General features: G+C 42.7%; 1 protein-coding gene and 1 non-coding gene across 2 annotated transcripts; one reads left to right on the forward strand and one right to left on the reverse strand.

Moving 5' to 3' along the window:
* Positions 1-4334: 4334 nt before the first annotated feature.
* On the forward strand, positions 4335-4441 carry LOC133045393 (U6 spliceosomal RNA). Its single transcript, XR_009690254.1, has one exon. It is a non-coding gene; the product is annotated as a U6 spliceosomal RNA (small nuclear RNA).
* Positions 4442-5006: 565 nt separating this feature from the next.
* LOC133044681 (rho-related GTP-binding protein RhoU) lies at positions 5007-7460 on the reverse strand. The gene has a single exon (XM_061126243.1). The coding sequence runs from the start codon at positions 7458-7460 to the stop codon at positions 6693-6695; it is 768 nt and encodes a 255-aa protein (XP_060982226.1). The 3' UTR covers positions 5007-6692.
* Positions 7461-13785: the final 6325 nt, after the last annotated feature.

A 13785-nucleotide genomic window follows, 5' to 3' on the forward strand; every position in this document is an offset into this window, starting at 1 on the left:
ACGTGGTGGAAGGAGTGCAGAGAGATGGTAGGAGAGGAGGAAAAAAAGATATTGGAATGGCTTTGCAGAAGAGGTAGCATCGGAGATGGAAAGATACGGGTAGAATCGTAGAGGGTTGGTTAAGTTGAAAAAGGGTTGGTTGAGTAAAGTACCTGACATGACTGATATGGATACATTTTGGGTATTAGTATTCAGGTGATAAACAGAGACAGTAATGTGGGCCATCCCTTGAAATGTCTTTGTTGCTAGGCTGAGAAATGTATACCTAACACAGTAGCCAATAGGGATCCATTGGAGATCTTTGAGCAGAAGAGCAACATACAACCATGTGGTCTCCAAGTTCAAAGGGACTTAAAGGCCTTTGGTTCCATCCAAAGCTTGATGTCTCTGTCTGCCAAGTCCAGGCTTGGCCACTAAGTTCTCCTTGTTACGAAGATTAAATGAGATGACACTTGTAAAGTGCTTAGCTCAGGGTTTGCCAGAGAGCAAAGCTCAATAAATCTTGACTGATGCTGTCAACATCACCATTCATTGGATTATTATTTAGGAAGGTTTTCTTTAAGGCTTCATTCACATTTATAATGTAAGGATTTGAAGACAGCTATCCCATTCCTTTAAATTTTATTTTTTTACTTTTATTTTTTGGTCATTTGGCATGTGATCCCTGATTGAACCCATGTCCCCTATATTGGAAGCACAGACTCTTAACCTCTGGACTGCCAGGGAAGTCCCAGCTATCCCATTCCTGTTTGAGCTTTGTCTTCTCTAGACCAGATATTCTTGGTTTCCTCCACCAGCCCGCATTCCTTTATCTTCCTGACTGTCTCTAGTCCTTGTAAAATGTGGTAACTGGAACCCAGTCGTTTGATCACAGCTGACCAGAGCGGGCCCTTTCCTTCTCTTATTATACAGAAGATGCCTGAAGTGGAAAGAAAAACTTAAGAATTTTTTGGCAGTCATGCTCTGAGTATAATACAGGCACTCATCACACTGAATATAATTCTGATTTAAACTCCTAAACCATTCCTGCATGCACTGCTGCTAAGCTACAGGCTTTTCTATTCTCCACTTGTTCTTGGACTTGCACAAGACCTCAGATTGCTTTGTGATTATTATTTCCTCTTATTGTCAGGAAAAAATTGTGAAAGGCTTTGAAATGGGCAAAAAGATGACTGTTTCCATTCAGTGAAATTGCTGGGTGTCATCTAGCAGATTCTTCTTGGGTTGTCTGATTTTACAGGGGTCTGTGTCTTTCACTGTTTTTGATTAAACTAATTTGCAACTATAAATTGTAGAAAACACATGGTGCTAATGTGAAGAATTCTCATCCATAAAGAGGCAAATGAATTTTGTCTGGTGGACATGCAATTGATTTTCACCCTGTGATAGAAGCTGCTAGTCTTCCATCTATTAGCAAATTTATTTCAGTATCTCTGATTGCTTTTATACGTGTCCCTTCTCTGGGTTTCCCTTGAAGCTAGTTGTAATGTTTTACTGCCTCATTGTTATTTAATAAGTTAGTTAATGGACACATGTTCATTTTATATTTGTACAAGAACCCTGATTCTTACTTAAAGTAATCCTTCAGCACTGATTTTCTTATCCCTTCACAAATTGGAAAGGCATGAACAGGGCAGAGATGAAGATTTAGCAAGCATTAGAGACCTCACTTTAAACTGGCATGGATTACAGTTGCCAGGATATGGAAGCAACCTAAGTGTATCAATAGATGAATGGATAAAGATGTGGTATATATACACAATGGAGTACTGCTCAACCATAAAAAAGAAATTCTGCCATTTGCTATAGTGTGGATGGTCATAGAGAATGTTATGCTTAGTGAAGTAAGTCAGAGAAAGACAAATACTATATATTATTACTTATATGTAGAATCTAAAAAATAAAGCAAGCTAGTGAATATAACAAGACAGATACAGATAGAAAACTAGTGATTGCTTCTGGGGAGAGGGAAGAGGGTGGGGCATGATGGTGGTAGGGGATTTAGAAATACAAACTGCTATATATCAAATAAGTAAGCTACTACAAGGATATATTGCATAGCACAGGGAATATAGCCAATATTTTTCAATAACTGTAAGTGGAGTATAAGCTATAACATTTTTGAATCTGTCTTGTACACTGGAAACTAACATCATATTATAAACCAACTATACCTCAATTTTTAAAAATTATACGTTTTAACAAAAGGAAATATTGACTTTGGGTCTACCAGCCCATATCTTGTGGTAAAGTTGCTCAACCAGTTATCACTTCATGTAACTGTACCAGTGTGCCTTTACTTACAAACAAGTCATTCGTAAGTCTATTTGTGTATAAATTCTATGTGATTAAGAGGGAGTAAAACTTGCTCTTCCCATGTGCATTCTCACCAATGATGAATGCAGGTCTGACTGATAATTTTGAGATCAGTCATAGATTTCTTCTTCCTTGCTTATTTACATTCATATGGATATCCTTTGCCAAAAATGACCAGTTTCCCTGCACCAAAAATCCTTAATGATCTTGGAACTTCCCTGGTGGTCCAGTGGCTAAGACTCTGAGCTCCCAATGCAGGGGGCCTGGGCTCAATCCCTGGTCAGGGAACTAGTCCCACATGCTGCAATTAAGAGTTCCTGCATCACAACTAAAGTTCCTGCATGTGGCAACTAACACCTGGCTCAGCCAAATTAATTAATTAATTAATTTTTAAAAATCCTTAATGATCTTATTGGAGAGTACTGAGCAGGAGAACTGAGTTGCTGTGAAGAGAAGTTTGGGGGTTGGTTAGTGGAAACAGAACACATCAAGTGAGTGAAGTTAAGGTCTGTTACCAGCCTGCAGGACGTAGGTGCAGAAACAGCAAGGAGAATGAGGAGGTGGCTGCCATGATGGCATTTTTGGCTGGAAGACTGTGAGACAGCCAAGGATGCAGGTGAAGGGAATGGACCCTTCCTCATGCTAATGGCATTAGAATGATAAGTAAATATTAATCTGGTCCTAAAAAAGCCTGTGTCTAGTGGCTGCACCTGGGAAGAAGGACAGGTGGGCTTTGAGAGGATGCTCTTGAGCAGACAGAAGATGAGATCCTGGACAGAAAAGGACTGAGAAGAATGAGAGCTGGTGAAGAGGCCTGGGTGCTGGAGACCTTCCTAGGTATTACACACTGGTGTTACAGCAGTGCCCACAGGGCTGGAAAAGGTCAGTTTTCATTCCAATCCCAAAGAAATGCAATGCCAAAGAATGTTCAAACTACCGCACAGTTGCACTCATCACACATGCTAACAAAGTAATGCTCAAAATTCTCCAACTGAAGCTTCAGAAGTATGTGAACTGAGAACTTCCAGATGTTCAAGCTGAATTTAGAAAAGGCAGAGGAACCAGAGATCAAATTACCAATATCCGTTGGATCATCAAAAAAGCAAGAGAGTTCCAGAAAAACATCTCCTTCTACTTGATTGACTATGCCAAAGCCTTTGACTGTGTGGATCACAACAAACTGTGGAAAATTCTTAAAGAGATGGGAATGCCAGACCACCTGACCTGCCACCTGAGAAACCTGCATTCAGGTCAAGAAGCAACAGTTAGAACTGGACATGGAACAACAGACTGGTTCCAAATTGGGACAGGAATATGTCAAGGCTGTATATTGTCACCCTGCTTATTTAATTTATATGCAGAGTACATCATGAGAAATGATGGACTGGATGAAGCACAAACTGGAATCAAGATTACTGGGAGAAATCAATAACCTCAGATATGCAGATGATACCACCATTATGGCAGAAAGCAAAGAAGAACTAAAGAGCTTCTTGATGAGAGTGAAAAAGGAGAGTGAAAAAGCTGGCTTAACATTCAAAAGCTAAGATCATGGCATCTGGTCCCATCACTTCATGGCAAATAGATGGGGAAACAATGGAAACAGTGACAGACTTTCTTTTCTTGGGCTTCAAAATCACTGCAGGTGGTGATTGCAGCCTTGAAATTAAAAGATGAAGGAAAAGCTATGACCAACCTAGACAGCATATTAAAAAGCAGAGACATTGCTTTACCAACAAAGGTCCGTCTAGTCAAAGCTATGGTTTTTCCAGTAGTTGTGTATGGATGTGAGAGTTGGACGGACTATAAAGAAAGCTGAGCATGGAAGAATTGCTGCTTCTGAACTGTGGTGTTGGAGAAGATTCTTGAGAGTCCCTTGGACTGCAAGGAGATCCAACCAGTCCATCCTAAAGGAAATCAGTCCTGAATATTCGTCGGAAGGACTGATGTTGAAGCTGAAACTCCAATACTTTGGCCACCTGATGTGAAGAACTGACTCATTTGAAAAGACCCTGATTGTGCTCGCTTCGGCAGCACATATACTAAAATTGGAATGATACAGAGAAGATTAGCATGGCCCCTGCGCAAGGATGACACGCAAATTCGTGAAGCGTTCCATATTTTTGTCAATGTATGACAAAAACCACTACAATATTGTAAAGTAATTAGCCTCCAACTAATAAAAATAAATGAGAAAAAAAAAGAAAAGAAAAGACCCTGATGCTGGGAAAGATGGAAGGCAGGAGGAGAAGGAGATGACAGAGGATGAAATGGTTAGATGGCGTCACCAACTTGATGGACATGAGTTTGAGCAAGCTCCAGGAGTTGGTGATGGACAGGGAAGCCTGGAGTGCTGCAGTCCATGGGGTCGCAAAGAGTCGGACACGACTGAGCAACTGAACTGAACTGATCCTGGTTCAGGTCTGAGTACCTGATCAGTCAGGACTATGGCTTCACAGTGCCTCTTCTTGGCCATCGCTGCACTAAAGGTAAATTGAGAAAGAACAGGATGGGTGAGGCAACAAAATGTAATGACCTTGCAGGACATTCGTTGGCACTTACTGTATTTGAATTCATCGGACACTTTTTTTTTTTTTTTTTTTTTCACTCAGCATTTTATTCACTAAATGCTTCAGGACACTATGATATCAATTTCAGTGTACTGAAAAATAAATAGTAAACAGTATGTATTTCAGTTTTTAAATGAAGAAATTAGTTAATTTTATTTACTAACAGGAAAAAAGAAGCCCCTAACCTAAAGTATAGCCTGATCATTTACTTTTTATATGAAGAAACACAAATTGGATTTTTTTTAATATAAAAAGGACAAGATCCACAGAAAGATAAACTCCTCTACCTATGGGCACTAGAGAAATTTCCCCAGTTACTGGCAGATTTTGGTAGATCTGCATCACCAGTGCAAGCCTGACATCACAACTCGCCTTCAGCTACTTCTCAGCATCCCAGAAGCAACCCCATCCCAAAGTAAACCTGCTCCCCAGATGTGGCACGTTTTTTCCCCCAGAACATAAAGCCCTAAAAGCCACCACCTGGAACAACACAAATATGTCACAGTCTGTGGTTTTCTGACTGCTCTACAGTATAGAAAGTGTGAGCAAGGGTGCTGTGGTCCCGGCCACCGCCAACTCCACGGCCCCTGACCTACACACTGTCTCTGTGGCCAGCTCCTGAGAGGTATCTGTGGGTTTAGTATGTTTGAAGAGGCATTCATTTTAAAACAGGTTCTAAGAGATGTACATGTTTTAACATAGGCTCCATAATGTGTGAAGATACACTTAGAATCACATCTCAGGTATCATTAAAAAGAGTTCTGTTCTAAAAAGTGTTAAAAGAGGAAGCCAGGCTTCCATCACAGCTGTTCCTGTGGCCACATTCTTTTTTCCATAGTTAAAAGTCTGAATCTGTAGCAAGAACAGCCACATATATATCTGTGCTCATGTGTGTACACAAAGAAGTACCTTTGAGCTGACTTAAAAAAAAAAAGACATTTTGTTTCATTTCCCGAAACACCTGCCTGCTCCAGCCCTGCTAGAGTGTTCATTTCCCTGAAGGTGGGGCAGGGAAAGCCCAGAAGTTTAGAACCAATCCAGGCAGGTCTCCTGAGCACTGTCATCATACAGGTTCAGGCAGCTTGGCTCACGTGCATGACAGCAAACATCACACTCTGGTCTCAATGTGAGTCGTTCCCTAAAGAAAAGAGAGCTCCAGGCTGCCACTGTACTCCTCATGGCATTCTGGCTGTTCACATGATCTCAGGATGAAAAACCCCCATCAACAATTTTTCCTTTTTGGTCTACACAGGACCATTGTCAGTGGGATGTTTTCTGTTGGTTGTTTTTAAATCTTAAGCAATGGAGTAAAAGAATATAACCAAAGTGTCTGATTTGAGGTTTTACAGGCAGAAATCTTTTTTTTTCCCTCAGATTTTTTTCCCTTAAAATAAAGGGGAAAAAAGTATGAGGTTTCAAAGCTGAGTTACTCTGACCATAGCCAGCCTTCAGGGAAGGGATGGCTAACCACACCATTTCCTCTTTGTTCTTATGTGTGTTATCTCATAGCAAAGGTGTGCCTTTTTCATATTAGATATAAATTAATCAAAAGGTCTAAAGCTCTAAATTTCCAGAGTTATGAAAAAATCTTAACTTACTTCAAGATGCATAAGTATCTCATCCCTCAGCTCAAACAAACAAGAAGGTCAAATGCAAGAAAGAATAACATAAATTGGAGCACCTCCTATAATCCATATACACACGCGCTCGCTATACAGGTCCTACACAGTCAAAGAGTCATTTCAGCTAATATAGCCTCTAGTGTGGGTTTTGTTGGAACATAGCCCGCTGGGGTCCCCATCAGCATCATACGAAACAGCAATACTTCTTCCACCAGGACTTGGACAAGGTCTTCATCTTGTCGGGAGTCCTGCTCTTGGACTTCTTTGGCTGCTGCTGGGAGTCCGAGTACTGAATGCCGGCCACAATGGCTGCATCGAAGACCTCTTTAAGGTTCTTCTGAGTCAAGGCCGAGCACTCAATGTAGGAGGTGGCTTTGATCTCCTCGGCACACAACCTGGCCGCCTCCTCGGGTACCGGCTTCTCTTTGCATTTGTCCAGCTCGATGAGGACTTTGACGTCTTCTCTGAGGTCCGACTGTGTCCCCACAAGGATGATGGGGGCTTTGGGACAGTGGCACCGGATCTCTGGCACCCATTTCTCACTGACGTTCTGGAAGGAGGAGGGACCCACGACACTGAAGCACAGGAGGAAGATATCGGCATTGGTGTAGCACAGAGGCCGGAGCTTGTCAAACTCATCCTGTCCTGCAGTGTCACAGAGCTGGAGTTTCACCGGCCGCCCATCCACGGAAACCACAGCCGAGAAGTTGTCGAAGGCGGTGGGGATGTACTCGGTGGGGTAGCCGTTGGTGGTGTAGCTCACCACCAAGCTGGTCTTACCCACGGCGCCGTCGCCGACCAGCACGCACTTGACGCCGCGCCCCTCGGCGCCGCCCGCGCGCCCCCGGCCCCCCGGCGCCCCGGGCCCACGGCCCCCGCGCTCCCGGCGGGGCGGCACGGGCGGCGCCTCGCAGCGGCCCGGGAACGCGGGGTCCCCCTGCTGCGGGGGCATCGGCCCGCGCCCGCCGCGGGGGGAGCCGTCCCCGACTCGGGGGCCGCGGCTCCGGCCGCGCGGTGCAGACCCATCGGACACTTTTGGCAGTGGAAGTGGCTATGCCCAGTGCACCACCGTTGACGGCTCATAGAGTCCCATCATTGAGTTTTCAACTCCACAACAGCTTCGTTTGCGTCGATGAAAGGTCTTCTGCTAAAAAGCTTCTGCGTTATGTTTTAATCCACATCTCTCAACCTTTTCTCCAAGGATGAGAGGCTTATTAAGTGACTTGCTGAAGTCCTGACCCAGTATGTTTAATTTTTTTTCTAATTACTGGTTTAGCCCCAGAAAGAAATTAATCTTACAGAACACAGTTGTACCTTAGGATCTGAGGTTGAGGAACAGAGGGTGCTGTAGAGTCCAGTCACCACTCATTCACATGCTTTAATTTTGCACTTGTTCTTTGGTGCCCTTATGCCCTTGACCTTCTATAGGGTCCATCCACTCAATCCTACCTCCCAGGCAACCTACTCACCTGTTCAAGTGTATCCGTGCAAACGCTGGCAGCTGCGTGACTCTTAGGGGAAAGCACGTAAGCCAGGTGCACCATTAGAGGCTGAAACAATGACGTCATTTGTTCTCCAAGGCCTGTGCCCAAAGCTGCTGCTTTAAAATTCATCCCAAGAAGAATAAATGTGCAGTTGAGTTCATCTGGGCACAGCTTTTCAGACCATGAGCATTTCAGATATTCTCTTTGGGGCTCTTGATGATAGAAAGGTACTTTATTTTATTAAACTTCTCTATTTATTTTTTAAGAAGTTTTGACTATGCCATTTGGTATGTGAGGTCTTAGCTCCCCGACCAGGGATGGAACCTGGTTCCATCTCTGCAGTGGAAGCGCAGAGTATGTTAACCAGTGGAACCCCAGGGTAGTTCCTAGAATGATTTTTAAAGTAACAAAAATAATGCTGTATAAACATAATTTGTGTACATATATGTTTTTTAGAAAAGTGATTAAAAGCTAATATGCCAAAGTATTTTTTATTTTAATTAATTTTTATTAAAGTATAGTTGATTTACAATGTTGTATTAGTTTCTGATGTACAACAAAGTGAATCAGTTATGCATATACATATGTCCACTCTTTTTTAGATTCTGTGCTGTACAGTAGGCCCTTACTATTTATTTTGTGTGTAGTAGTATGTCTATGTCAATCCCAGTCTCCCAATTTATCCCTCCCTGCTTTGACCTTTGGTAACCACAGATTTGCTTTCTGCATCTGTGGCTCTATTTCTGTTTTGTAAGTTCATTTGTACTATTTTTTTTAGATCCCACATATAAGTGATATCATATGGTGTTTGTCTTTCTCCATTTGACTTACTTCACTCAGTATGACAAGCTTTAGGTCCATCCATGTTATAATGCCAAATGGCATTCTTTCTTTTCTTTTTTATGGCTGAGTAATGTTCCATTGTATATATGTACCACTTCTTCTCTATCCATTAATTTGTTAATGTACATTTAGGTTGCTTCCATGTCTTGGCTATTGTAAATATTAATAATCCTGCTATTGGGGTGCATGTGTCTTTTTTAATATTTTTCATTTAACAAACATATATTGAGCACCATTCTTTGTTCTCAGGGAGGAAAATTCCCTGCTTTCACGGACTTTGTGTTCTACTGAGGTGGTCAGACAATAAGTAACAACCACCACAACAATAATAGTAATAGCAATCTAACAAAACTATGAACCCAAATAAGGCAGAGTTAGAGTATAGAGGGTGTTAGAGAAGGGACAGTGAAATCTCAAGATGGTAAGATTACAGGGAATCCCCTGGCTGTCCAGTGTTGTTAGGACGCCACATTTTCACTGCTGGAGGCCTGAGTTTAATACTTGGCCTCGGAACTAAGATCCCATAAGTCATGTGGTGTTGCAAAAAACAAAGATGGTAAAATTATAGATAATTTGCATTTTTTTCCTGTGTGTTTTTCTCTACTTTCCAAATTGTTTACAGTAAACATGCCTTCCTTCTGTAATTAAAAAATAAGTGATTTGGACAAACATTCTCTTAAGGGGCAGTAGCAGATTGTCAGACTTCTGTTCATTTTCTCCCTGGCTCTTTTTTGACAAGATCTTTGGTTGGTTGTTTACCAATCTACTGTGTGGGACTTTCATGGGGATTTTCATGGGGAGAACAGGAAGAAAGAAAGGGCAGGTGGATTTACCACTTTTCCTTTATTTACTTAGACCGTAAGCAAAATGCAGAAAACCAAACACTGCTCAGGTCACTCCTGGGAAGAAGTGAGTTGGCTGAGTGCTAATGACTGCCCCGGGCACCTGCCTTCCAACGTGTTTACCCCTCCTCCTTGGTCTGTGTCTATCACCACAGTTTTAAGAAAGGGGGGCGGGGCACCACTGCGATTGTCAGAAAACCCCCTGCCTCCACTAAGGACCACAGCTCCATGGGGATGATGGTTGAGTCCATATCTCTGGCTGTAACCCCCACCCGCAACCAGCAGAGCCTTTGTAACCGCCCAGTGCTACAATGTGGAGAGCATCCATAGCTCGTGGCATGGAGCTCAGGTGACGGAGCCACAGCTGCACCTGGCTGAAACTTGATTAGCATTGATCAGATTCATGGAGCAAAGTCATGTAGGGTGATCAGTGGATAAGAAGCAGCTTTGTTGAGTTCAGCACAGAAAATCTTAAGGATGGGATCCAATTGAACCCTAAGATTGTGGTTTGGTGATTTTAGAGAAATACCACTGAGATATGCCTAGGAATCAAGATCTTGGTGTTAGGAGAGAGGGTTGAGCGATCCCTGGCTGGTTGTGAAGGCTCTGTGGGTTCTGTGAAGTTAATCGTATTATAGCTCTTATGCTGCTGTGCTGTCATGTCTGACTCTGTGCAACTCCATGGGCTGTAGCCTGCCAGGCTCCTCTGTCCATGAAATTTTCCAGGCAAGAACACTGGAGTGGGTGGCTGTTTCCTTCTCCAGGGGATCTTCCTGACCCAGGGATTGAATCTGCATCTCACATCTCCTGAATTGGTAGGTGGATTCTTTACCACTGTGCCACCTGGGAAGCCTGTAATAAGATTTTATGTCTGGGTATTAGTTTCCTCATATCCCTGTAGAGGACAGAAGAGCCCAGCGGGCTGCAGTCCATGAGGTTGCAAAGATTCAGACACAACTTAGTGACTAAACAACAGCAACAACATTGGTTTCCTATGGCTGCTGTAACAAATTATCACAAACTTAGTGGCTTAAAGCAACATGATTTATTATTTTACTGTTCTGGAGGTTAGAAGCCCCATAGGAGTTTTAGAAGGCTGAAATCAAGATGTTGGAAGCTCTGGAGAGAATCTATCTTCTTACCTATTTCTGGAGGCTGCCTGCATTCTTCAGCTCGTGGCTCCACTCCTCAAAGTGCATCACTCCAGTCTCTGCTCACATCTTCGCATCTCTTTTTTCTGACCTTGACCCTCTTGACTCCCTCTTTACTTTGATTGCTGTAAAATATAAAATATATGTACCATAGAATTTGGCACCTAAACGTTTTCTGAAGTGTACAGTTCAGTGGCATTAATTACATACACAATGTAGCATAACCCTCACCACTGTTTCCAAAACCCTTCCTGGCCCAGGCAGAAACTCTGCCCATTAAGCAATAACTCCCCATTCCCTGCTCCTCCCAGCTGTTGGTAACCTTGAGTCTGTTTGCTGTGTCTGTGACTCTGCCTATTGCATGTATGTTATGTAACTGGAATCAGGCTGCGTTTATCCTTTTGTGTTTGTTTTTTTACCTAACGTAGTATTTTCAGTGTTCATCTGTGTTGTAACATATCCTAGAACTTCCATTCCTTTTTTAAAAAATCTTTTTCTGTGCTCGGTCTTAGTTGTGGCATGCAGGACCTTTAGTTGAGGCATGTGGGATCTAGTTCCTTGACCAGGGATCAAACCTGGACCCCCTCCATTGGGAGCTCGGAGTCTTAGCCACTGGACCACCAGGGAAGTCCCCATAACTTCATTCCTTTGGTGGCTGAATGATATTCCACTGAACGTGTATGCCCCATTTTGTTTATCTGCTCGTTGGTTGATGAACACTTGGCTTATTTCCATTACTTTCGATATTATGAACAATGCTGCAGTGAACATAGGAGTACAAGTATCTGTTTAAGTTCCTGTTTTCATTTCTTTCTTTGATTTTATTTCGAACCCAAGAGCATGGAATTGTGGGATTATAGGAAAATGCAACATTTAGTTTTTTCAGGAGCTGCCGAACTGATTTTCCACGGTAGCTGGACCATTTTACATTCCCACCAGCAGTGTGTGTGGGTTCCAATTTCTCCACATCCTCACCAACATTTGTTACTGTCTGTCTTTATGATTATAGTCATCCCAGTGCATGTGCGGTAGTTTCTTATTGTGGATTTGATTTCTTTAATGACTATTGATATAGAACATTTTTCATGTGCTTATTGGCCATTTGTTTATCTTCTTTGGAGAAATGTCTATTTAAGTCCGTTTTTTAATTGGGTTGTTTGTCTTTTTGTTGTTGAGGTGTAGGAGTTCTTTACGCATTCTGGATATTAATCCCTTATCAGACATACAATTCGCTGATATATTCTTCCATTCTTGGTTTGTCTTTTCATTCGTAATAGTGTCCTTTTTGTTTTCATTGGAGCATAGTCACTTTACAATGCTGTGTTAGTTCATACAGTACAGCAAAGTGAACCAATCATTCCTAAACATATATCCCCTCTTTTTTGGATTTCCTTCACATTTAGGTCACCACAGAGCACCGAGTAGAATTGCCTGTGCCCGTGCTATTCTTTATTCTTTATATGAAGTAAAGTGAAGTGAAAGTTGCTTAGTTGTGTCCGATTCTTTGAGACCCCATGGACTGTAGCCCACCAGGCCCCGCTGTCCATGGAATTCTCCAGCAGTAATACTGGAGTGGATAGCCATTCCCTTCTCCAGGGAACCTTCCCGGCCCAGGGATAAACCTGGGTCTCCTGTATTGCAGGCATATTCTTTACTGTCTGAGCTACCAGGGAAGCCCATTTCTTATATATTAGTGTATATATGTCAATCCAATAGTGTCCTTTGATGCATAAAAGTTTTGCCTCCCTCTTATAAGGATGCTTGTGACTACACCCATTATCCAGAATTTGTTCAGTCACTCAGTCATATCCAACTCTGCAACCGCATGGACTATAGCACTCCAGGCTTCCCTGTCCTTCACTGTCTCCTGGAGCTTGCTCAAATTCATGTCCATTGAGTCAGTGATGCCATCCAAATAGTCTTACTTTCTCAAGATCCTTAATTTAATCACATCTGATTTTGCCATGTAATATATTCATAGGTTCTGTGGCTAGGAGGTGGATATCTTTGGCTAAGCCAATATTCCATCTAGCACAATTCATTTCAGGATATCTACAAAGTCAGAAATTGTGACTGTATTCATGCAAAAAGGTATAAGCAAGTGACTTTCAAGAAAGCAACCTGTCTCGTGTACAACTGTCATGTAGGGCTTCTGCCCTCAGTCCCCCTTTCACTCTGTGCTGGGTTACTTAGCTTCTCTGTTCATTCTTTCTTTCTTTTTTAATGTAAATGTATTTATTTGTTAATTTTTGGCTACAGTCTTCATTGTTGTGAGTGGGCTACTCTTTGGTCGTGATGCACTGGCTTCTTGCGGTGGCTTCTCTTGTTGGGGAGCACAGTCTCTAGAGCTCAGGCTCGGGAGTTGTGGTGCACGGGCTTAGCTGCCCCTAGGCACGTGGGATCTTTCTGGACCAGGGATGGAACCTGTGTCGCCTGCATTGGCGGGTGGATTCTTCACCAGTGAACCACCAGGGAAGTCTGCTGTTTGTTCTTAAAATGGGAACCAATTGTCCTTCCTGTTTTCCTCCTCTGGGCCTTAACGGTGAGCTATGGGGATTTTTTGTCATCCGCATGAACCAGAAGTCCCAAATATAAAAGCTACTTTAGGAACATCACGAAAGCTGGCACACAGTGAGTGGATAAATACAAGCTAACAAATAAGGTTTATGTTTGGACCTGTATCAGAAGGAAAAATAACAGACCTGTGGAGATTAATGAGACCATGTTTCAGAAAACCTTTGAGCTCTTTGGAGGAAAAGCGCTTCGTAAACGCGAGCATTTCTACGCCCTTCCTCACCTTCTTCCCCCAGTAGCAGCTGTGGTGCCTTTTAATTCCTCATACCTATCATAGAAACCTGTAATTATCGGAGGTAGTAATTGTGCTTGGGTGGAAAGGTGGCGGCGGGCGAAGATACCTTGGTAAGAACATAGGGCTAAATGCTGGATTAGTATCGGGG

This window comes from Dama dama, chromosome 23 (genome assembly GCF_033118175.1).
Source record: "Dama dama isolate Ldn47 chromosome 23, ASM3311817v1, whole genome shotgun sequence".
Lineage (NCBI taxonomy): Eukaryota > Metazoa > Chordata > Mammalia > Artiodactyla > Cervidae > Dama > Dama dama.

Excerpts from the sequence above, each read along its gene's own strand:
- LOC133044681 (XM_061126243.1), bottom strand. The coding sequence starts at position 7,460 with ATGCCCCCGCAGCAGGGGGACCCCGCGTTCCCGGGCCGCTGCGAGGCG.